General features: G+C 30.4%; 2 protein-coding genes across 12 annotated transcripts in view; both read left to right on the forward strand.

The window, feature by feature from the left end:
- LOC130450947 (uncharacterized) overlaps nt 1-9,740 on the forward strand; it is a 46,023-nt gene extending 36,283 nt beyond the window's left edge. For 5 of the 11 annotated variants that reach the window (XR_008910654.1, XR_008910653.1, XR_008910655.1 and 2 more), the window contains 2 exons: nt 10-122; nt 7,235-7,370. Coding sequence is in view for 3 of the 11 variants with exons in the window: in XM_056789696.1 (XP_056645674.1) it covers nt 4,885-4,909; nt 7,235-7,463; nt 8,110-8,331; nt 9,056-9,059 (480 nt within the window). In the remaining 8 variants the exon portion in view is untranslated. Of the gene's footprint in view, nt 1-9; nt 4,663-4,792; nt 4,910-6,078; nt 6,575-7,234; nt 7,464-8,109; nt 8,332-9,055 lie in introns of those variants that run through there. The other 6 variants (XR_008910651.1, XR_008910650.1, XM_056789697.1 and 3 more) reach the window with 6 other exon arrangements.
- Nucleotides 9,741-13,373: 3,633 nt separating this feature from the next.
- On the forward strand, nt 13,374-15,904 carry LOC130450943 (histone H1, gonadal-like). Its single transcript, XM_056789692.1, has 5 exons — nt 13,374-13,656; nt 14,839-14,930; nt 14,984-15,200; nt 15,337-15,618; nt 15,701-15,904. Exons 1-5 carry the CDS (start codon nt 13,638-13,640, stop codon nt 15,793-15,795), a joined length of 705 nt encoding a protein of 234 aa, XP_056645670.1. The 5' UTR covers nt 13,374-13,637; the 3' UTR covers nt 15,796-15,904.
- The last annotated feature ends 11,387 nt before the right edge of the window (nt 15,905-27,291 follow it).

The following is a 27,291-nucleotide window of genomic DNA, read 5'->3' on the forward strand; positions in this document are numbered from 1 at the left end:
ATATTTCAGATGCTTCTATGCCAAGCACAATAAAGCAGAAAATAACAACGATTAATGAGAGCTGATTCTCCTCCTAAGAATTTTCAATGGTGTATTCAGAAAAAACTTCATGGAGTTCTCAGGTACCACAAGCTGAATATTTAGTTAAAACTTCTTACAAACAAAACAAGATTCAGATTATGTTTTAAAGGTTATGGAAAAATGTTTTAATTGGTACAGAACCTTGGTGGTATAACTAAGTGTTCAAAAAAATACTACTGATTGATCCGAATGGTAGTAGATTGCCATGCCGCATTAAAAATAGTTGTTTTCAGACAATCAACAGTAATTTTACTGGTATTTAATGATAATCATGATTATGGTTGGTCGCCTAACAGAAAACTCATCAAATACTTACATATACTGTTGAATACCATGCATAAAAGGAAGAGGGCACCTTGATAAAAGTTGTATGATATAATTAACTAACTATGTTAGTATTCATGGAAATTTTTGCTGTAATTCACACTCAACACACTTGAATAACAATGTTATCATCTTAAGATGCATAAGGTCCACAAAAAACTTGCGAATATTAAAGCTACTCCTAAGGGAAATCTCCAGTAGGCAACGTATTCTTAGTAAACTGCCAGGAAAAGACCTTTTATCTCTATTCAAACTATTATTATATCTAGACACTCCTGGGAAGCTATAACCATAGAAGATCTGCTGAATGTATACAACTAGGCAACAGCAACCTACAAATACTAACAGGAGTCCTCCAGAACACCATATCTGAGAGTATGAAGATCTCTGGCATCTAAAGCCATTCTACATTCTGAATTTTCTAAGAAGAGTGGGAATAATAGATCAGATGTAAACACTGGAATCCCCAGTATAGCAGCAAGAAAAAGGACAAACTAGATCCTTTGGGTTGTGGTGTACTTGGTAACCTAATATAAACATATGTACATCTAGAAATATCAATACTTAAATGCATCCAACAATCATTTTTTAACAATTTTACATAACTACTTCTTATTATATGATTTTGATTAACATCCTCGACGTTATCCTATTTTTCTGTCTTTCCTTATTTTAAATGAGTCAGTTACTTCTAATAAGACCAACATACTTTCCGTCACAATCATAACTGTCCTAGATTCCACCTTTGTTTACCTGCTGTTATTATAATTTATTTCCAACTTTAGTTTTGGTAAGTCCAAGAAGTGATCAGAGTCTGCATCTACTCTGTATGATTTGACAAATGTTTTTATATTTTATCCGTTTTTTACTATTAGTACGTTAGCTTTTTTTGGATTTTCAGTGCTTCTTCTATGTAAAATCCACTTAATTTTTTTAGTAATGTCTGTTTCCCACAATGTACATATCAATAATATTCTATACCATTTCCATCTACGGATTTATGGATTGTATGCTTCCCTGCGACGGTATTTACGAATTAATTTCTCCCTATTCGAGCACTGAAAGCTCCGAATAAAATAAATATATGGCGTTTAGGAATTTTCCCACATACTCCTTCAGAGTATTATAAAACTCTTGTTTTTCTTCTTCTTCTTCTTCTCTTTTTGTTGGTGCATATCTACCAGTGAAACAATATTTTCTTCTCCACATGTTTCTAAAATCCATTAACTCATTTTTGATCATCTTTTCTATCAATAATCCCGTTTCTCTATGTGCTTGTTTTTGTTCATCCTCCTCAGTATTACCTAACAATTGTTTCAAAATATTATTGGATACATAAACTAACTTCAAATGTACTCTGTTGAATATATTTTTCAATTCTTTTGTATGAGCAGTATTAAATGATACTAGAACAAATAAAGACGAACAACATGTAGCTACAGCTACGAGCAATCACCCATCCTCATTCAAAGCTGATATATTCAAAAGTATGAAGCAGATTAGCCAAGAGTTTGTGTATATTCCCAGAGCGTGATACAAATAGAGCAAAAAATGTAGTTGGTTTCAACTGAATTAAATTAAAAAAAATAACTTATGAAATGTAATCAATGAATACTAGCCATTTTTAGATACTACAGTACTATAACAATTCATAATTTGATATATCTAGGTATATAACAAGAAGAAAAAAGATTTTATTGAGAATACAATACAAATTAAAGGATATTTTAAAATATTTGTCATAGGATAATATACTGAATTTGTAAACCCAATTCCTGTATAGTTTTATGTAAAGTCTATTGAGCTAAATAATGTAGAATTGTTTGAAAATGTATCCACCGATACTTTATTATATGCATTTGCAAGTATTGAAATCGTTATATTCAAGAATGGTTGAAGTAGTGATAAAAGACCAAGTCTCACAATCCTTCTTATAGTTTATTAGATAGAAACTTATGTGAAGGACGATTACCCGTGAAGGAAGGTGGATTAGCGTGGAAAATTCAATATATTCCTGTTGTTTTAGACTTCTCTTTAGCTTCATTTAATTCTTCATATCGAAGCTCTTCCTCAGGGTCTTCCTCTTCGTATTTACTTTCTCCTTGATCTTTTCCTATAAGTGATCTGGATTTGTTAACAGGTTTTAAAAATGTCTTTTCAATTACTCTTTTTATTTTTGCTACGTTAGTTGATTTCCTTTTACTTTTTATATTTGTAAATAGTTTGCTATTGCCTTTGTTGCTCAGTTCAATTCCATTTTCCATTTTATTATCTTCACTGCTTCCTTTCTTAATTCTTTGTAAATTTCATAGTCCTGTCCACTCCCTAATTCAATCCATCTGTTTATGTTCACTTTCACATTATTTGAACTAGTTATTTCTTATTGTATATTGAACTCCCAGTTAATGTTGGAAGATACAAGAAGAAAATTTATATGATTGAGAATACTCAACAATTCTGATAAAAAAATAATAAATAAATTGATTAATCTTCATAGATCTAAGAAAGCTTTCAGTGAAACTAGTTGTTTCTAAAATCTTACTCAAAAACCAGGAGAAAGTTGCTCTAGTTCTTTTCCCTCCTGTTTTGATTGTGATGGAAAGTATGTTGGGCTAAATAATGTTAAATTGTTTGGAAAAAGTATCTATCAATACCATGTTGTATCTATTTCAAAATTTTGAAAGAGACAAAAAGCCTAATCTTCAAAATCTAACTCCCATGAGAGGTGAAAAAGGGTTAGTTCATCATTTATATATGAATACGATAACTTGGTTAAGCAAAAACACTTTCTAAAAACAAATATCCATTCCTCTAGTTCATAGTCTTTATAATCTTTCAATTATCAATAGAAAACGATCTTATTTCATATAAGTCCTTGTATATTGATGAAAAACCAAACAACAAAAATCAATTTGAAAAAATTAATTATTGCTCTTCATTGAAACAGATCTTCTGTTAAAGTTGAGGAATATTAATTTGTTGAGTAAATAAAACAAGATTTGATCATGGAGATGATATATTTGAGTGAATGTATACAATAAAATGAGTAAATATAACAAAGTAAATGTTTCATGTTTCAATACAATGAGATTCATGGTTTAATGACACTATTTCCTTCTTCCATATTTTGATGATCGTCGTGGCCGACGCTGCCTACGCTTCGTTCCTTTACGACGTGGACGTCTGCTGCGATCCATCGGCTCTGCTCTGGCTGTAAATAAAATTCATATTATTATCAAATTCATTTGTAGATAGGTACTTGTTATGAAAAGAATATTTGGTTTACTACTTACTGTGTACATCATGTCTACGTCTTCTCGTATTCTTAGAGCGTCGTCCACGACTGCGTATTTCTATTATTGGTAGCTTGAGACTTTTGGCTAACTTGGAGATTCTTGATGATTTCTCTTTCTGCTTGCTCTTTGCACTTCTAATAAGACTGCGTTGTTTTCCTTGCTGACGTCTACCTCTTGCTTGCATTTCCTTGACTGGAGCCCTTCTCTTTTCCAAATTCTTGAAGTTTTGGAACATGGTGAACTGCTTGGAGCTGTTACCTATCAAAAATATTTAAATTTACTTGAAGGAGAGCTCATTTAAAACCTTTAAGATACTAGACAAGCATTTATATTCTAAAATGTGGTGAAATATGTTATTTGAAGTAATATAAAGAGAATTTCCAAGTACTCACCTAATTTAAACTTTCCATTGTCTTTATTCAGAAGACCATTTCGAGTTCCGGTCGTTAGAGCTTTCTTAACTTGCACAGAGGCATTTTTCAACTTGGTTTTTCTTTGGGAATTGATATGATTGATTATTTTATCGAGAGACGAGCCTTTACGGTCTTTTAAGCTAGCAATAGAACTCGTTACGACTGTTTTAAAAGCTGCCATCGTGGAAACAAGCACCTAGAATGAAAATTAATAGCTGAAAAGACAATAACATGTTTGAATTCACTTACCTCAACTTCTAAACGCACGAATTCGAAAACTTTCACAGTAAATAAATAATTTTGACGGGAGAAAAAATATTCACCGGCACAAATTTCGAAATCTTAATAGAAAATGAAATAATATTCAATAAATATTTGTTGCTTAGTGACAATTTTTTTTTTTTCGGAGGTAGGATGATTCAAATTTGAATTGACAGATGTAAGGTCAGAACGAAAAAGTTTCAAAAATAAGTGATTGCCAATCATTCTCAATAGTGAGAATTGCTATTGAAATCATACTTGAGTTTCGAATAAATTTTTACACAACCGTTAACGTCTATTTTATTCAGATTATTCTCATTCAATTAATTCATGAATGTTTACCTAATTAGAAAGAGGCACAATTTAATTTTGACAGATTAAAATTTGACTTATAGAACACTTCGTTTTAGGTTAGATAATTATTCTATGCTCGTATAGAAAGATATTAATTTTGATTTTTAGTTTAAATTCTTAAATCGAAGAAGTTTTCTGAGTTTCAGAGAAAAGATATGCTACTTTACTTTATTCAAATAGGTACGTGTGGATTTTTAAGCTAAAACGCTGGATAATCAGTCTAAAATCATAGATTCCTAGGCTCTATTCTCTTATGTTTATCTATGTCCAAGAGAAAATATGTATATTTAACAATAATTAGCTTATTTAAATAAAAATTTAAACAAAGCTTAAATATTCGTATGTAAAATTTAAAATATTAATATAATAATAATATGTTTTCAGAATAAGTTGCTTCCAAATTTAGAATCAATATTAACGAATATATGATAACAGACAACTTCCAATGGAAAATCTAATGCTCAAAAATGAATACCTGTATGCTTTATGTTATTTAGGAATACCTTATTCCAATTATTCAAAAATTGTGATAGTGTTTTGGTACTAATTCTAATAGAAAAGTCTAACATTATAGAAGACTAGTTTTCATCTCAATATAAAATTAATAGCAATAACTTAATTTCGTAATAATATTAATTTTTCTAAGTACAATCTTAGAATCGGTTGACTTGGGAAACTAATATGCAAATGTTTTCGTTTTAAATTAGCATCTAATGTGAAACAATGAACAACCTGACTTTATAGCTCGTTATATAGTTGAAACAAAGAACCAATTACGACTCACTTTCCTATCAAAGACTTTTATGTCCGAAGTACGAAATACAATTATCCAAGCTACAAAGTAAACAGGTCACTTTGATACAACTCATCATACTCTATTTTGCGTTCGCTAACTTTCTACTACCTTTCCTTTCATGTCTTCAAAATTGGGTAAATCAGAATAAGTACTGCTTTTTATTATTTCATACATATAATTTATTTATTTGGTTTATTATTTGGTCAATTCGCTTTTCTTTAATATGGTTAAAATGTAACACATCTTGGGTTTTTTACTCTCATTGAATTTGATTATAGTTCATGGTGAATTTTAATCATTTACTGAACACTTTTATATCAATAATATAATTGTATATATATAAAACAAATATTAACACTAGTTATTTTTTGGAAAATCAATGTAATTTCTGAACTAGTTAACTGCAACCACCAATTGCTTTAACCACGATTGATTCTGCATAAATCTACTACATTAAAACAGTATAGCCACAATAATGAAAATTATAAATTACTTCGTCTAACTAGCTTTATTGTAATATATAATATCTAATATTTTCCTTAAAGTTTCATTTTATTAATAGTAATCATTCTCACAAAAATTTTTATTAAATATTATTATAAAGCTAGTACAAATGATTTATGATTCTTCTATAATACATTTAATAAAATTAATTTTCCAGAAGAAAATTGTTTTTATTAATGTTTGATAAAGAGAAAAATTATATGGGCTGCCAATTGCTCATGTGTTCAATCCATGTGTATGAATAATAATTACAACGAATTGTATAAATACATTTTACAAATAATATTAATAATTTTGAAATCATTAGAAATGTATATAAAAATATCCATCAAAAAAAACTATTCTGTTGTAGGTTGCAAACTTCTATATAAATATTTCTATTTCTGTCTAATAACTCCTGTGCACGCCTCTGTTGTCCAAGAATCCTAACCTAAACGTTGGTTTTCTTATGACCGTTGATTTCATAAACGAAATTATGTGATAATTAGAAATGAAATAGGCCCGATATTTTAAAAACTGTGATTTTTAGTAACTTATAAGTATGGGTGAGTTTTTTTGGTATATTTGAAACGATAATAATTATTAACAAACATAGAAGTAGTAGAATTGAACAAGAGTGAATTTCAAATAATTAATTTTCACCTCACGTTTCTGATTACATACATGTGCCAAAAAAATTTTTCTCAAAAGTATTGGGTAATAAATGATGTCCTCAAGATGTTTGTTATTTGGAAGAAAATCTTTCTATAGAGGCTACTAACAGATGATAGGAGCAAACGTTGCTTTTAAGGGCCTAATAAGTTTTTTTTTCTTGAAGAAATAAATATTGTAATAAAAATATTCATAATTGAAATAACAGGAACCAACATAAGTGCATGTTAATAGGTCATATGAGATTATAAAATTAGTCTAATGAAATTTTTTATTTCTTTATTACAAATTAATAAAGGAGATGCTTCATTTTAAGTATCAAAGTTCTTTTCTCGGAGTGAGAGTTTCTTGGCCCTCTTCTGTTTAACTGTGTTGTCGCCAATGTTAAATTATATATATATATATATATATATATATATATATATATATATATATATATATATATATATATATATACATATATATATATATATTACAATATCAAGAACATACAGGCAGATGTGATTGCCAAAAAATAAAATCAATTTATAAATTCAATCATAAATTCATTTTAGATGAAGAATCAGATCATTATAATTCTGATGGATCTTTAGATAGAGCAATAAGTGATGAAAATTGGGATACACCAGCCATTAAAACAAAAAGGAATCCAGAAATTGATAGCGATGATGACGATTGGGATGGATATGAAGACGGTTTTCCCAAAAAACTACTAAGAGTAAAGGAAAAAATCTATGTTGAAGATGAAGATTGGATGTTTGAGGATTATTATGAGGAATTTGAGTAAGATATTTCAAAATTTCATAGTAAACACTAATTTTGTTATTTTAAAAGGGATACTTTTTAATGGTCTGTATTTTTGTGAAAGAAATGTTACCATAATTGTTTCAAATTCAATAAATTAAATTAACCAAATGAATAAAAGCTTATATTAATTTATTCAAAATTGAAAACTGCTTTTGGATAGCATAGTAAGAGTACTTGAAAATGTTCACAACACTAATAATACAATGATAATAATTTGGTTTTGTTGAATCAGTAATAAATTTCAAATTATCAATTTTTACAGAGATTGCCTACTAACTAAAATGTTTTATATAAACAATAACTTAGATATTTGTCATTGGACAATCTTATACTATATACTTTACTATATTAACTTTCAGAGGATAGGAGCAATTGATCCGTTTTTTTTTCCAGTCAAATATAATTCCATGTTAATGTATCAATTGTCATTGGGAAAATTGCCATATATATTCTTTTCTTGATTTTATAGAGGAAAAGCTCATTTTAATTTAGATTTTCTACCAAATAAATTAATGAATCTGTCTTCCATTTACATATATCTAAGTATTTTTCTTAGTTTTTGTTATAATGTGATTACCGAAAATAGACCCTTCTATTAGAATATATTAAAACATTATTTTAGTCTAGATGAAGAATCAAATCATTGTAATTCTGATGCATCTTCAGATGGGACAATATTGGATGAAAATTGGGACTTAGTAGTTTGTGCAACAGGAAAGGATCCAGAAATTGATAGCGCTGATGAAGAATGGTGTGGGTATGAAGAAACTTTTCCCATGAAGAGAGTGAAGAAAAAAGTCTATTTTGAAGATTGGATGTTTGAAGATTATTATAATGAACATGAGTAAGAAACTTTTATATATAGTGCTTACCAAGTTTATATTAAACAGGATACTTTTTAATAGATTTTGAGTTATATTTATTTCATGAGAGAAGTGTGAACTGCCTTTAAAATAGAATAAGACACTTTTAACATACTTTCAAAACTATTAAAATGAAATAATAAAGTTTTTAGAACCTATACTTTAGCCAAACAATGGTATATTTGTATTTATTAGGTTTTTTCTTATATTTGTCTTCCTGATCGAAGTCTTCTATTTGTCTTAGCTTACAATTAAATATTAAATATACTGATGCAAATACCAAATGGACCGGTCAATTTCATCTTGTCTACTTTTTATATATCGATGGCCTAACTGAAATACCTCATTTCTGAGTTTTTGACGATTCTTAGATTATCTGTGATTTAAGCAAGTTTGGGTTGCCTACTTTTATGATGTGCTGTAGGCTGAACACAATGGGAAAATCGCATAAATACCACGTATCATTTTCCTTCAAAATCAGTGTTCTATGCACAAATTGACCAAAACTTTGCTTTTAAAAAAGGCTTTACAGTATGGGGTATTTATTTTAGGATTTCTGGGATTTTTATTATAGGGGTTATTTACAGAATGATATTCGAATAGAATGTGAACTTGGAAAAAATCCTGGGTTTAAAAAATTTTAGCCGAGTTTGAAAAAAGACGAAAATGTTTGATTATTAATATTTTTTTCCCTTCATTTTTCAGGTGAGACGTAGCCGTGCACAAAACATTCTGGGTTTTGCATTGCTAATCCACTAAAAATTCTGAACAAAATACCAGGAATCATTTTTTGAATCATTTTCTGATGAAGATAGAGAAAAAAATGTTTAGGACATTTTGGAGTAAGATGAACTGGGGCGAAAAAAAGATATAAATAATCGGAAATATTGAATACACAGCCAAAAAGATCTTCAAAAAAGAATTATGAACAATCCAGAAGAAAGGGAACATATTTGTATTATTTGAAAATTTTGAAAGAAACTATTTTCTAGTACCTGAAGGAGGACATCAGCAAGACTGGTTTAAAAACACTGAGCATGAACTGAAGAAAAAATACCCAGAAAGCTAAAAAATAGAAACACAGAAAAACGGGTATTTCTAAGTAGGTGGTGCAATTTAGTTACAAAAATGCCCTCACATTATTGTCGTAAAGATACTTTCAAACTTTACTTGGAGATAGTTTTCAAGAATGTTACATGGAGTATGTGAAGTACTGTAAAGATAACAAGCACCTTTTTATGACATATTCCGTGAGTTGAATTTAGATATTTATAAGCCAAAGAAAGATTTTTGTTATACTTACAGGACTTGTGAAGCCGCAAATATAGACGATAAAGTTTATGGCGTTCATTTTGCTAGAAAAGAATTAGCTAGGACTGAAAAAGAAAAAGATAGAGCTGAAGCTAGTGAAGAAAAGAATTACTTATTCACTATGGACCTTCAGGTTGTGAAGAACTGCCCTGCTTTGAATGCCAGTGCAATTTACTATAAGAAAAAGTTAACACTACACAATTTCTATGTTTATAATCTGGAAAATCATGATACAGTAAATTACTGATGGGACGAGACAGAAGTTGATTTAGGCTTTTCTACATTTACTTCTGTTATTATAAGCCATATTAATGAAAATTATTCCAACACTCAAATTCCTACAACTTTGTGGTTCGATGGTTGCAACTACCAAAACAGAAATTCAATATTATTCAATGCACTATTGAATTTAGCAGTTGAGAGACAAGCCATTTTCCAAAAATTCTTGGAAAAAGGCCATACTCAAATGGAATTTAACAGTGTGCATCACATGATAGAAACTAACATTGTGGAAAGAAACATCTACGTTCCAAATGAGTACATCACGCACACAAAACAAGCAAAGTGGAATCCATTTCCATATAGAACACGATTTTATCGAGATATTATCGACAATATCCCTTATGCCTAAAAAAAGTTTTTCTAATGGTAGCACTTTAGTTGTAACTCTCATTTATTATAATCATAGTTTAGTTTGTTTCGGAAAACTATGTAAGAATTTTGTAGTGAAACAAACTAAATTGCAAAATAAGGTTTTGTGTTTTCCAATAAATTCCCTTGGTAATGTTATCACTAATCAGCCATATCTGAATTTATTTACATCGTTTTAAGTAGAATATCTTGTATCTGAAGCTATGATCTTTATAAGTAGTGTGAATCTCCTTTTTTATCATGAATTATGACTGATCTCATTTCTTCAATTATAGAAAATAAAAAAAATGTACAATTACCTATTATTTGAATGAACTATACTGTTTTTTGATTTCCTTCTAAAGTTCCATTTTTTCAGATACAGGGTATTGCAGTTAGACCATCAATGTTCTTCTTTCATTGTCTTATCCGTTGCGAACGTTGGCTATTAACAAGGCTATTCTTATATTGTTTACCGCGTTTCTAAACAAATCAACAGACTCCAACTGGCATAGGTTTGGCAACCATAAATCCCTTCTTCTCCCTGGTCTCTTCTTACTATTCATTTTGCCTTGAACAAACAACTGCAAAGACAGTATTTGTCATGTCTTATTATGTGATCAAAATACACCAGTTTACGTTTACTCTAAAGACGACTTCCTTCTCTTTTCCCAGTCTCGGCATAACTTCCATGTTAATTATGTGCTCCGTTCAGGATATTTCCAAAATACGCTGATATATCTACAATCTACACCATAGAACAAAACAGAAAATATAAACAGCACATGACTAGTACTAATTTTAGTTGTGTAAAGAAATATTGCTGGTATAGTTTGTTCATGTTGTTAAACGCAGCTCAAACTCTTTCTCTTCATGATTTTATTTCTGATGCCTGGTCTCATTCGTGTTTACGTTCATATATATATATATATATATATATATATATATATATATATATATATATATATATATATATATATATATATATGTGTGTGTGTGTGTGTGTGTGTGTGTTGGCAATACAGAATTCCCAAAATTGACTGTATTGCCAACATACACTTCGTCTCTGCCACTTTGTTCCATTTAAGTTTTTATTTTATGTTGTTTCCCCATTTACCTTACTGCCATTTGTGTATAATAAAGAAATATTTGAAATAAACTTTCGACTTTTCAAAGAATGTTTTATTTACAAGAAATGGAAACTAGTTTTTACAGAAATAATTTTGAATAATGTCGATTTAATTACTATTTCATATAAATAAAAAGGAAATAATAAATATAGAATTTTATAAAATCTACATGTATTTAGTTAATTGGTTTACGAATCTGCTAACCATGTAGTGTTTATTATAATATTAAGTATTGTCCTTCGAATAGGAATTATTCTTCTGCTAAATGAAGTTTCATAATCCTGGACTCCTTGTAGTGTTAAACCAAAAAATTTTATACATTTTTGGAAATAAGTAAGAACTGTATTTATGTGGTAAATTACTAACTAAAAAAAATAAATTAAACCATTACTTCTTATGTGAAAAGTTCTAGATCTTCAATAAATTATGATTATTTTACAAAAAAGTTACACATTAAAGTAATAAATAAATGTATCAAAAAATTTACTTTCATAATATCAATTATATCAGTCTGATGATGGCGTACGCTTTATTGCTGTGAAAGAAGCGGAAGTAGAGAGCTAAGGCCATTACGTAGACCAGAAGTTAATGCATGAAAATATCTACCATAAGAATACGAGAGCAATTTAGTGCTGAAAAGCTGCGAGGAAATATATTTACTTCCCGACGTTCACAACCAAAATATCGGTGTGTAAAATGTTGAATATCTCTGTTACATTGGCAATTGTACATGTATGGTCACAAAGGATGATGGAAAAATAGTTGGAATGAATTTCTTTTGTATAAAAAAATAACGCTCAAGATTTTTTATTTCTATGAGGAAATAATTAGAATTGTTTTGTTACATAATCATCGTAAATAAGGTAGGGGACAATAACTAACAGTAATTACCTTTTTTGGCATAAGACACTTTTTTGATACTTTCCAGTTTTTTGATATACTACAAAATAAAACTTATTTATTTTTATCTTAAACAATTGCAAATCAGTTATTCGATAACTATTTCTTTCTAACTGATTATTAAGAGTCTACATCTACCACAATTGATATTTGCAGAAAATTGTGCAGATTTACTTTGATTTGGTTAAATTAATAGTAAATCACAAATTCAAAAACTCATAAATCACATATTTCACCTAGACCTTGTACTTTGAATAAAAAATAATAAAAATATCAAGGAAGAAAGAAAATTCCATTAAGTCATTGTCTGCTGTTAATGTATATATCAAAATATATTATAGTATAATATGAGGCATATGTTCCACTGGTCAATATATGTGCTCTAAAAAAAGCGAAACTTTATCTGGATCTAAATTAAAAGAAAGGAAGAAGTGGAACTTAGGACAGCTGAAAAATGATATTTGGAAGAAATATGAGGAGGAATTTAATAGAGGAATCTGTCAAATAGAAGAAAGGAGCAATGCAGAAGAAAATTGGGAGGTTGTGAATAAGTATATTGAAAATGCAGCAGAAAAAAGGATGGGTCAAAGAAATAACTTATTTGATGAGGCATGTGAAACCATAGGTAAACATAAAACACAAGCCAGACAATGATGGATTGAATCAGTGAAGATAATCAAATGGTAAAAAACAATGAATACAAGAAAAATGGAAGGAATTGAGCTGACGAACAAAGACAATACCAAATCATTTACAAGTATAAAAAGTAAAAGGAAATTAACTAACCTTGCAAAAATAGAAAAGGCAAAATGGGATGTATTGTAAAAATCTGCTAAAAAATAAAAACAAAACGATTTACTAATAAAGATGAAGAATTAAAAAAGCTATAGAAAAGTTAAAAGATAATAAAGTGGCAGAAATAGATGAAATCAATGGAGAATGAAAATGGAGGAACAATCCTCAGACATTATTTTTTCGATTCTTATTCTTTACGAACTGCATATTAAGATTCTAGTCTAACGAAATATCAAAATTTCATAGAATTGTACAGTTTTAGTTTGATTAAATTTACTATACTGGAATAGTAAGGATGAATGAGAAAATATAAAATTAAAAAAATGAAATAAATATTTTACGTATATCTTGTAGTTAGAATAAAAATCTCTATCAAAGAAAAAGCCATTAAATCATCGTCTGTTGTTGATGTGTATATCAAAGTAAGCTGGTAAATCCATATAAGTTCGTGCTAAAGCGACAATTGTGTTGCCACTTTTGTGATAAAACGCTTTAGCACTTTAATAGTGATTCTCTCGAGCATGCAGCGAGAAGGATGGAGTAAGTAAAAATTTTATATAGGAAAGAAACCTGGATGCCTTCTGATGAGATGTGTTTGTGTGTGGAATACGTAAATGTGGGGCTCTTATCGTACGCTAAAGGAGTCATTAGTCTGTGAACACTATATCTTGCTTTGTTCTGTTAAGTTTTTTGTAAACTTGGGCAGTGTTTTAATATGAGGAAAATCAAATTGCATATTTAAATACGCTTCCAGTGAAGTTTTTTGCTCCGTTAATTACATAATTCTTATTAATTTGTTCACTAAAACTTATCTGTTATTAACTTGTTACTATGATTAAACTGACTAATTTTGTTAGATAAGAAAACGTAAAGAATGAACTATTCACAAACAAATACGACTGGTCGGTCAGCGTCGAGTTAGCAAAATACATTAAATAAGCTTCCATAGAAAAATAGAAGTTTCTTCAGCCATTAATTTATAACATTTATTGTTACACCGAATGTTAACATTTCTTAAAGAGTGCTCCTATAGCTGTTCAAGGTACGAGTTCTGATTGCCTTTTTATTACAATTTAGTGCGAATATTTTTCATACGAATAAAATAAGCTTTGTCGTTGTCATTTTATTGTTCAAAAATATGCTAAATAAATTATTAAATATACATATTTTCTTTAACCCATAGATAAATATAAAAGTATTTAACCTACGTATCTATGATCTTAGACTTTAGCCTAGTTATCCAGCTTTTTAGCCTAAAAATTCAGACGTACCTATTTGAATGATGTAAATTAGGGTATCTTTTCTCTGATACTCAGAAAACTTCTTCAATTTAAAAATTGAAACTGAAAATCGAAATTATTACCTATGCGGGCATAGAATAATTTTCAATTCTGAAGTAAAGTGTTCTATAAGTCAAGTTGTAATCTGTCAAAATTAAATTGTGCCTCTTTCTAATTAGGAAAACAGTCATGAATTAATTGAATGAGAATAATCAGAATCAAATAGACATTAACGATTGTGTAAAAATTTATTCGAAACTTAAGTATGATTTCAAAAGCAATTCTCACTATTGAGAATGATTAGCAATCACTTATTTTTGAAACTTTTTCGTTCTGTCCTTACATCTATCAATTCAAATTTGAATCATCCTACCTCAAAAAAAAAATACAATCGCCACTAAGCAACAGTTATTTATTGAATATTATTTCATTTTCTATTAAGGTTTCGAAATTTGTGCCGGTGAATATTTTTTCTCCCGTCAAAATTATTTATTTACTGCGAAAGTTTTCGAATTCGTGCGTTTAGAAGTTGAGGTAAGTGAATTCAAACATGTTATTGTCTTTTCAGCTATTAATTTTTATTCTAGGTGCTTGTTTCCACGATGGCAGCTCTTATAACCGACGTAATGAGTTCCATTGCTACCTTAAAGGACCGCAAAGGCTCGTCTCTCGATGAAATAATCAATCATATCAACTCCCAAAGAAAAACCAAGTTGAAAAATGCCTCTATGCAAGTTAAGAAAGCTCTAACGACCGGAATTCAAAATGGTCTTCTGAAAAAAGCCAATGGAAAGTTTAAATTAGGTGAGTACTTGGAAATTCTCTTTATATTACTTCAAATACCATATTTCACCACATCTTTTAGAATATAAATGCTTCTCTAGTATCTTAAAGGTTTTAAATGAGCTCTCCTTCAAGTGAATTTAAATATTTTTGATAGGTATCAGCTCCAAACAATTCACCATGTTCCAAAACTTCAAGAATTTGGAAAAGAGAAGGGCTCCAGTCAAGGAAATGCAAGCAAGAGCTAGACGTCAGCAAGGAAAACAACGCAGTCTTATTAAAAGTGCAAAGAGCAAGCAGAAAGAGGAATCATCAAGAATCTCCAAGTTAGCCAAAAGTCTCAAGCTACCAATAATAGAAATACGCAGTCGTGGACGACGCCCTAAGAATACGAGAAGACGTAGACGAAGAACAAAGAGACGAAGACATGATGTACACAGTGAGTAGTAATCCAAATATTATTTTCACAACAAATACCTATCTACAAATGAATTTGATAATAATATGAATTTTATTTACAGCCAAAGCAGAGCCGATGGATCGCAGCAGACGTCCACGTCGTAAAGGAACGAAGCGTAGGCCACGACGATCATCAAAATATGGAAGAAGGAAATAGTGTCATTAAACCATGAATCTCATTGTATTGAAACATGAAACATTTACTTTGTTATATTTACTCATTTTATTGTATACATTCACTCAAATATATCATCTCCATGATCAAATCTTGTTTTATTTACTCAAACAAATTAATATTCCTTAACTTTAACAGAAGATCTGTTTCAATGAAGAGCAATAATTAATTTTTTCAAATTGATTTTTGTTATTTGGTTTTTCATCAATATACAGGGACTTATATGGAATAAGATTGTTTTCTATTGATAATTGAAAGATTATAAAGACTATGAACTAGAGGAATGGATATTTGTTTTTAGAAAGTTCACCATTCATCTTATATTACCAATAATATTCTACAGACTTATGTGGACCATATAATTCACATATCTTTCCTCAGACTTGGTTCTATTATTCTAGAGTGTGCAAAGTCATGTCGCTCAATACAAGAGATTAGTGGCCATTCATCTCATATCATCTTGAACAGATTACCTACTAATATTGCTCCAACACTCTCAATAATTATACTGTGTGATGTGTTTTCGCTCAACCAAGTTATCACATTCATATACAAAAGGTGAACAACTAAATTGTACTACATATATATTAAATTTTCCACACTAATCCACCTTTTCTGATGGGAAAGCTTTTCAAGAAGTGGATTGTGAGGATTAGGTCTTTTGTCTTTATTTAAAATATTTTCAAATTCCAATGTATTGGTGTATAACTTTTAAAACAACCATTTAGTACAATATAATTTCCACCAGAGTCAAAGCAGGATTAAAAGGTAGAGCTAGAGCTTTATTAACTATTTTTCCATTATACTCGTTCAGTACAATGTAGTATTATTATTCACATCCTTTTTCTTCGAGGGGTCATTCGTTCAATTGAATGGTGTGCAATATTTTAGTTTTGTTATAATTTTTATGATGAAGTACTCGAAAGAGCTCAATCAAAATAAACTCATATGATTACTGCTGACATAAAAGAATTGAAAATTCTTTTCAATAGAGTAGTTTTGAAGATAGTTTACATATATAACAGTACTTTGAGACAATTTTTTCGGTGCTCCTAAGGGAAGTTAATAAAAACAAGGGCATGGGCAATGAGGTTGTTAAGCTGATGAATTGATTGAATTTAGTAGCCTACGGTGAAGGACATAGAGTATAAGGTAAAGCGATGAAAAAAAAAAAGAAGTTTATGATACTTTAGAGGAATTATGTGAAAAGATCCCTAAATATGATATACATATTATACTCGACAACTTCTTTATTTTGGCAAAACTTAATCTAGAACTAAATTATAAGAAAAAAAAGGAGGTAGTGAAACCTAGGTCAGCTGAAAAATGAGGGGAGTGTGAAGAAGTATATTAAAAATGAAGTAGAAAAAAGGAGGTTCAAACAAATAATACAAGAAGGAATAACTTGTGAAAATAATACAAAATTATTTGGAAGTATGAAAAGTAAAAGGAAATCAACTAACACAGCAAAAATAGAAAAGGAATAATAGGAAGGAGATTTTAAAAACCTGTTAACAAATGAAAAACTGAGCAATTTACAATAAAGGTGAAGAGAAAGTGAAGTACGAGGAGGAAGACTCTGATTATGAAAAATTAAAAAAAGCTATAGAAAACTTAGAAAATAATAAATGAATATATGAAATCAATGAAAAATGAAAATGGAAGAACAATCCTTGAAGACATTATTTTTAAATTAGTTAAGGAAACATGAAAAAAAAGACGAATTGAGAACAGGATGATTAATTTCAATTAATAAAAAAGGGGATCTGGTACAATGTACCAATTATAATGGAATAAACCTCTTAAACTGACGACAGGTTAAGAGACAAGATAGAAGGAGAGGTGAGCGACTATCAGTATGAATTTAGAAGGGGAAATCAACTATGAGCTATAAATACAATATCAATATAGAATATATTATTCATGGAATACAAACAGGATTTTAATAGTATAAACAGAGGAACACTTTTGATTGTTATAGTGGAGATAAGTAAGGGGATATGGTATCGAGAACACTTTTTAATATTACTTTAGATGGACCATCATAGCTACTAGTTCAAAAGGATCAAAGCAGACACAAATTATAGCGTATGCAGACGAGATATTCTTAATATCAAGAAGTATGAAAGAGTATAAAAACATATTCATAAATTTAATGAGTGAAGCTGAGAAAAGGGGGGTAGAGGTAGATCAAGAAAAAAACTGAAACAATGTTTGCATCAAGAAACAAAGTGAAACCAGACAAAAATTGGTACAAGAGAAATTGAATACAAAGTAGTAACAAGTTTTAAATATTTAGATGTCTAGAGGAGATAATGATAAAACACTAGAAACTGCTCCAAGGATACGATCAGGAAGTAGAGCACTTTATAGATACAAATGATATTTGCAAAATACAACATTACTATAAACACAAAAAGAACAATATATAAAACAGTTTGTTTATTGTTTGATTATTACTTGGAAGAGCCTTCTTGAGATAATGATTAGTTTCTTGAAGTTCAAATATTTTATTAATATATAAAATATGCTTGTTACATTACATATCATTTTCAGCAACAACTTAGACAACTAACATACATGAAGTTGGCTGCTAACATTTTCCCAACTAACACTCCTTCTTGTTTAAAATGTTTCATACAATGATACATGAAAATTGCAACTTAACTAATTAGCAAACAAAACTTAGACTACACTTACTTTTACTCTTAAGTAAATGAAAGTATCCTTAACTAAAGGTTTGGTTAATATTTCAGCTAAATTTTGATCTGTTGACACATAACTTACAATTTCTATTATTCGTAACTAAGTCTGTTAAAAACTGATTCTTAATATCTATGTGCTTAGCTCTCTTAGAATTTTCATTGGACTTTGACATTAAAATAGAACTTTTATAATCACAATAAAGAACTGCGCTGATAATAATATTAAAATCACTCAAAATATCCTTTATATTCACTATGTCTTCAGCAGAACTAGCCGCTGCCATATATTCAGCTTCTGCCATAGATAATGCTATAGTTTTGCTTCTTTGAAAACCATGATATTGGATTCATTCCATACAGGATTATGCAACCACTTACACTCTTTCTGTCAGTCATATCTGTTGCCCAATCAGCATCTGAATATCCCACTTGTCTAATTTCATCAGTAGTGTTTTTGTAGAATATTAGCCCCATTTCTTTTGTTCCCTGCAAATAACGCAAGATTTTGCTGAGTTCCATACTTCAACTGTAGGTTTATCTAGAAATCTACTCAAATAAGATACTGAAAAAGTCACATCAGGTCTGATGGTTGTGGTATTTCTTCTGAGTCACTCTCTTCTTTGATTTCAATGTTATCTTCTTTAACCCTTAATTCAGTTTCTTCATAAAATCTTATTCTTATCTATTCATTCGCATAGTCAGGTTTTTGGTTCAATATTTTTTGAAATTAATTTGTTTTTCATTAAATTTCACATCTCTTGAGCAGAAAATTTCACATTTTTCATTATCCCATAATCTATATCCAGCTCCACTGTACCCTACCATTATACGCGGTTGTGCTCGCCTATTTAGTTTACTTTGCCTTGGCAAAATAGTTGCCCATGCCTGAGACCCAAAAATTCTCAACCTTGATAGATCATTGTGACCATACCATCATGTGGCTGGAGTTTCTCCAAAATTTGCCTCAGTAGGTGATCTGTTTAACTCATATGCAGAACATAGAATTGCTTTGCCCCATAACTCTCTTGGTAAGTTGGTTTTTGAAAACTTTGTCCTTATCTTATCTCAAAGTGTCTGATTCATCTGTTCTGAAATACCATTCTGCTGCGTAGTATGTGGCATTGTATACTCCCGCTGAATCCCTTTAGACTTACAAAATTTTTTAAAGTAATTAGAGGTAAATTTGTCCAATCTAATTCTTTGAGTTCTAAGCCCATGTTTCGTTTTAATGAGTTTAATGAAATCTATAACATTATGTTCACTTTCATTTTTATCTTTCAATAGCTTAATAACTAATTAATGAGAATAATCTTCAATTAAAAATACTTGCAACCTTCTGGTGTACGAGTTTTTACAGGACCTGTTATAATTGTATGTCTCAATTTCCCTATTTTTGTAGTTTTCTTTTTACATCTATGAAGAGAGTTTCTAGTACCTTTACCTTCAATACAATTTTTACAAACTTCTGAACTATAAGGTAACCCTAATTTTTTTAAACTATATTTGTTAATATGTCCAATCTCCTATGCCAAATATCTTTATCATCATTGTCCTTAATATAAAAACATTTATCATTTCCTAAATCTACATTCAAAACAAATAAATTGTTACATGACTCTCAGTTAAATTTCCAATCATTTTTACTCAAAGTTGCACCTTTAATACCTGATTTATTATCGAAAACTACTTTGAAATCATTCAACAATAATTTAGACACAGAAATTAAATTATGTGTCATACCTTGTACTATTAATGCATCTATCTTTATCTCATTCACTTGACATACCCCTTTGACTGTCCCTTTTTTCTTTACATACAGCACTTCATTGTTCTTTGCAGTTCCTATTTTTTACTTCTGATGCTAAATCCATTACATTTGACATGTAAGGCTCCATTTCACCCATTACCATATGCAGAGTACACCCTGAGTCCAAAATAAACTTGTTAATAGCTCTAGTAGAAGGCACTACACTGCTTAAATCTATAAATGCAATTTCATTGGCGGCATTTGCTTGACTTCCTGTACCTCGACTTTGACCTCTATTCTGATTTCTACGAAAACCTCTTCTACCTCTAAAGTTGCCTCGTGATGACATTCTGCTAACTTATGTCCGGATTTTCCACTTTTGTAAGACACATATTGAAATGTATTAAAGGATGCATCAGTTTGACCACTATTCTGTCCTTGTTTTAATTTTTAATTCTTCATCAAGCAAACGAGATTTCACAAAGTTCATTGTTATACTGGTGTTTATAGTTTCAATCGCGGTTATCACTGCCTGGTATTCTTCATTCAATGTTAACAAAAGATGACATACTTTGTCTTCATCATCTATTTTTGATCCTATTCCTTCTAACTCCCTTATTATAGTATCAAACACATGGAAATGATCCTCTAATTTATCATTTCTTCTATGCTTCAAGGTAAGTAATCTCTTTTTTAGGGTAAGTTTTGTGAAGACATTTTTTCTTTGGAATACATCTTCTAGTGAACTTAGCATTTCCTTAGCCGTTTTCGCATCTTTTATTATGTCTAGATGTTTGTCACTCACACATTGCACTATTATTGACTTTGATTTAGCATCGTTGAATTCTGATATTTTTTTAACTGAAGTGAAATCGGCTATTGTATTTTCAAGTGTATTTTCTAATTGTTTTTCTGCAAGTAAAGCTCTTACTATAAATTTCCAATTGTTGAAATTATCTGAGTTCAATTGTGGTACCGTTGAAATATTCATCTCGATTTAATGAACGTTTCCCTCGCTTTTTGACTGGCCGGCTTCTACTACTTAATAGTTTCCAGTATTACCTGGGCCCATAACCTGTTTTATTATTATTTGGAAGAGCCTTCTTGCATTGAAATAATGATTACTTTCTTGAAGTTTAAATATTTTATTAATATATAAAGAAAAATATGCTTGCTACATTACATATCATTTTCAGCGACAACTTAGACAACTGACATATGACATACATGAAGTTGGCAGCTAACATTTTACCAACTAACATTTATATAGGAAATCTAACAAAAAAACAAGAAAATAAATTGAGGATGTTTGAGAAAAATATGTATGGTCAAGTTGAAACAGGAAAGGGAGAAATGAGAAGATTGATGAGTTATGAAATTGTTAGGTTAGGTTAGGACAGAGCAAGGAAAAGACTAAAAACAAGATATGTCCAGGTTAATATGGATTTAAAGAGTATGAATACTAAGGAAATAAATTGATCAATAGGATATCCCCTTACAATGTTAATACAATTCCTACCAAAATTTACAGTCTTGTATATATAGCAAAAATATCCACATACCTGTAGGTATCACAAACTCATGAATAGATCTGCTTTGAATAGTGATTTTATCTCTAGAAACTCTAAATCCTGATAATACAAAATAATTAGAACATATTTTCAAGAAAATAGATTTGGCGATAGTTTCATAAATCCAAGAATAACTAACAATTGACAGAAAGTATTTTGGGTAGACTAGGAACTCCTAGCTCATTTGGTGTATGTAGGTACAGAAAATTGGGTATTTTTGAATATGTTACAAAATCTTGGTTGGGTGTATTTGAAATTATTGAAATTGCTAGATATAATGGTAGTTTGAATAGAAATGAAGAAATTATTTTTACAGTGTACTTTATAGATTATTATAAGTACATTTTTTATCAGAATGTATCCCACGAGAAAATGCATTAGTTTTGTCTACCTTACGACCTGAAGATCATGACTTGGTTAACGAAAGGCACGGGTTACTTCAAAGTTATTATATTGAAATTTTCAGTGTCTTCAGTATGAGTAATCCAATAACTTGGCTTAGTTCGTATCGAAACCCACACCACATGTCACCTAGGAACTAGGGTTTCTTCCTCCTCTTATTCATGGTTTGATACAGTATAGATAGATATAGGATGAGGAAGGAGTTTGTGTTTTATAGAGTTTAAAATTTCCTCTTAGGCAACCAACCATACCCATAGTTTTAGTAAAAACCACAAAAGTTTAGTGTTTATTTTTTAGAAACACCGCTCCGATTTTTTTTAAAAATTGAGTATATGTTTTACAAAATTTAACATTTCATCTTAGGCAACGAACCATACCCATAGAATTAGTAAATACAACAAACTTGTAGTATTTATTTTCTAGAAACACCATTCAGATTTTCAAAAAAAATTAGGTTATATTCGATCACCATTAGATTAAAAAGTATCACTTTGAAACTGAGTTATTTTAATTTTAAAAACTATTTTTATCCCCTCTTCAATAGTGTTCAGAAATTGTTAATATCGCAAGTATGTTTCTTGGGGATCGTTCATACATTTTCTTAATGATAAAAGCCATTAAGAACGTTCACCCCGACACAGTTGGTGAAGCTGAAAAAGGGCAATAAAGAATCATAGTTTGTCACGTTGGGTTAGCGATCATATTCTTTCACAAGATTTATAATAAAGGCAGAATAATTATGTGAATTAATATACTTATGTTTCTTCGTTGATTTACTTAGAGATTGGACCTCGATTGGAGGTTCAAGTATCTAATTTTTGTTGAATCAATGGGAGTTTTGACCTATTAATTGAACTTATTGCCAAATCAGTGTAGAAAACACTTGAAATTTGTGTTATCAACTAGAATTTTCAAAATCAAGTGACAAGCAAGTATTTAAGCCGATAGAACATGGAAATAATTTTAAAAACTTTCTTAATATCTTATTCAACTGATAATCTACGATTTTATACCATCTGAACAAATGAAAGTTTTTGCTTTCCGTCTGCATATAATATATTACACACATTTATTTTGTAGTCTTAAAAACGAACGTATTTAGAGAAATATTGTCTTTAAAGAAATCCGTTGATATTCCTTTTTCAACAATTAGGGGAAGTGCTGAGACATGAACACATTTTATATAGAACTTTAGGGAATTAGTATTACGAGCATTACTGTGGGGATATTCTCAAAACGTTCTCCTTATTAATTTATCAGGTTCAGAAAAAGAAATAAATTCAATCTTCTCGTGGTTGAAGAAAAAAATACGAAATACGAAAACAAATTCATTTTGTTTTGTGCCTCCCGATATCCCAGTTCTTTTTACGGCCCATTATGTGATGTGATGAGCATTTCTGCGGATTCTTTTTGTCGAGAGGTGCTCGTTATAACGGCGTTAAGAGAATTATTTTTGTGATAAATCGTTTTCTTCACCCCAAGCCTGATGACCATTGGCGGCGTCATAACACATAATATATAATTTATATTGAAACCAAAACAATGATTAGTTTCTGACTTATTCATCAGCTGCTATTTTGGATTTAACTTATATTTACATATATATATATATATATATATATATATATATATATATATATATATATATATATATATATATATATATATATTAAAACAGAAGAGAATATATATAATTTCAGTCCCAGAGATGAATACATTCGAAAGCTTGGAAAATATATTGAAGTTAGTCCACTTGGTGTTTCCTTTCCACTTCCCAATAAAAAACTACTCATAATATAGCTGAATAACTTCAATATATTTTCCGAGCTTTCGAATACTTATGTATTCATCGTCTGGGAAATAGTTAATTAAGATTGCCGGTGATTTTTGATATTATTAAAGCTTGTAAAAATTTTTAAACTCATAGAATTCAAAATTCAATAATCAAATTGACGTTGATAGAAATATTTCTATCGAAATCGAACGATTCTGTTTTGTGTTCCAACCGACTTAGATACAGTTTGTGAACTTTCGATACTTGGTTGATAGCAAGTACTTTTACAAGAACCGTGCATAGTCGGAGATTGCGCAGAAAATATCATTTAAACGTTTCCAATAACCGTTCCAAGAACGGTCTAGACTAGCAGGCTGGAACATACCTAATGTAAACACTTCAATGAACAATTCAATTCATAGTAAACTGCTACAAGTAATGCAACGTAAAAATATTCTTTTTGTTTTAACAAGAAGTAAAGTACGGTTTATAACAATTCAGACATGCAGATGTGTAAATTTTTATCCTGATCAAGAAATATATATGCCTGCCAATGCGGTTAACAAATGTACTTTTTATCATTTAATCTCTCGTATTGTTCTATTTACAATTGTATATACTCTCGACTAGAAAATTACGTGGCGTCAGCTGCGGAAATTTTCTAATTCAGTAATTTGCAGGATTACAGCAAAATACACCCAGACGCAGGCATCGTCCTGATACTTCCACTGCCTTAATGAAATTAGGATCCGGACATGAAAATATAAATGGTTTTTCTAAAACAGAAAAGGATTTCTTGTTTCGTCTGTTTTTCCGACTGAATCAAATTAGCAATGTGTACGTTTTCATTAAATCTGCACTCAAAAGAAATGTAATATTTTAGGAAGATATGTTCGTTTGTAGTTGGCGCACCAGCTCTGTTGTTTTGAGGAACACTCTTTGTTGGTTTCATAATAGTTGGAATTTTGTTGTGATAGAAAGTAAATTTCTGGATTGTAATTCATGAAAACAAAATTTGTGTAATATTTGCATACGAAATATTATAATAAAATACAATCTGTGGTAGAAAAATAATAATCAACGCATATAACACACAAACTTACATATTCAGAGTATAGTACTTCTAGTAATTGCATTAATTTCGTCATAAGGATCGTCCAGGTTACAGTTCTCTTGGTACAAGCTATTTAGCCACAGCTCTACTACTCTTGCTTGATTGTTCCCTATTTCGACAGTCCAAGGCTAGGAAGAATTATATGTTAAGTTGCTGGAGCTTAGTTGGCTGGTGCCACAGATGTTCTGAATTCATGAAAACTGCGCTACCTATAGCATAAAGAACATGCAGAGCTTTTTCATATCTGACCATATGAAAGAGTAGGATTTAAGTGACTGACTATCGTCGCACAACCGAAATTACTGTTAGTTACATTTATGAAATTTGGATAGTAGTTTCACTTTCTATTAAAAAATTATTTTTGGACTTTCCTCCCTTAGAAGGTTGAGTTGAGAATATACGAGGTTTAACAATTAAGTATTGAGACTATTTATCACAAAATAATTTGGGAACATAATCCCATTCAAAGTAATTCCATTCCGCACTAATATACCGGTTCCAGCAATTTTTCCAAGCGTTATAGCCATTCGGGAAGTCTTTGGCTGAAACCTTCGATAGCATTCTCGTCAAAGTTGTTTGGATATCCTATATCAATTCAAAATTCGTTCTTCTTACAAATCCAGTTGTGGTAACAATGAAATTTTTCTGCAAATTTAAAACTTGACACACTCAACGCACAGTGGCAGCCGTGCATTGTTATGATGAAGTATCCAATTGGTCGCGATGTCTCACCCCTTTTATTTTATTTTATTATTCACGATCTATCCGGGTGGCATGAACTTCTTAGGCCCCTTTCACACCAAACGAATCCGAATCAATCTGGATCACTCCGAATCAAGTTGAATCTGACTCGTCATCTCCACTCTTTCACCCAGCTGAATCAACCTGAATCTATAAAAATCCTTTCATCTTCTTTTTGTTTTCCTTCTTTTAGTTGCTTTTGAGCTATCATCATGGACGCAGTTGTTTTAAATGCAATAGTGTTTCGTAGGAGGCAACGGCGGAAACAGAAAACAAGAAAAGTTTGGATACATCACATAAATAGGAAAAGGCTGGATTTTGGTATGTTTCATCATTTACATTCTGACCTACAAAATGATGAGAAGAAATTCTATGACTTCTTCCGAATGAGTGAGGAATTGTTCGTAATACTGCTGGATTTGGTGGGACCTGAAATCTCGAAACTGGATACAATATATATAATATGGATAATATAATACAAATTAATAACTCCACGTCCATCTCGTATGGTGGTTGATTCAAGACTGACCGGGCGAGGAATCCGACAGGTTGAATCAAGTACGACCTCAAATCAAACCTGATTGAACCAGATTCGTTCGGTCTGAAGGCGGGAAAAGAGTCCCTTCACATTTAAACGGAGCGCTAGAGGCCGAATCTTGGTCAATCAGATTCAACTTAATTCGGAGTGATTCTGATTGATTCGGATTAGTTTGGTGTGAGATGGCCCTTATGGACCACCCCCCGACTGTCCGTAATAATGCGATTGAGTAGCGTACCTGTACTAAACAGTCTTCTGCGATTGAGATTCGACGTTTTTTAGCTCTTCTCATAGGTTTTGGACGTCTTCACCTAGATCGATTCTCTTCTTAGCGCTCCGTCTTCCGCGTCTTCACGGCCTTCCTTGAACATTTTATACCAACAACAGACATGTGCACGGCTCAAAAATAATCACCAAACACTTTCAATGCTTTACCGTAAATTTTAGTTGTCGAATGTTACACAAAGTTTGTATGGATAGAGCAGGGTAGAAGTTTCGTTGGTCGAGATTACCACAAGCGCGGCATTACAGACCTCGTAACTTTTGAGTTCAGATCTTCCAATTTTGAGTTTATACTGAAAAATAGGAAATAATAACCACATATTTCAGCGTTTTTGATAATTATACCCTCAAAGGGGGAGAAGAGAGTGAGAGATTTATATCAAAGTTTATTAATTTTGAAGTTTTGTGTTTAAGCCTAAGGGTGGAATGGGGTTGAACTTATGCATGAAAAGTCGTTCAATTCCAATTTGGAATTATTCAATTTACTAATTGGGCTTATGATTGATACTTTCCCATTCTACTTTATAATGATAACTGTATTCTTTACGATATATGCAGAGCATCCACGGCTATTTTAATCAGTTCTTTCTCACTTCAATAAATT

This window comes from Diorhabda sublineata, chromosome X (genome assembly GCF_026230105.1).
Source record: "Diorhabda sublineata isolate icDioSubl1.1 chromosome X, icDioSubl1.1, whole genome shotgun sequence".
In the NCBI taxonomy this organism is placed as follows: domain Eukaryota; kingdom Metazoa; phylum Arthropoda; class Insecta; order Coleoptera; family Chrysomelidae; genus Diorhabda; species Diorhabda sublineata.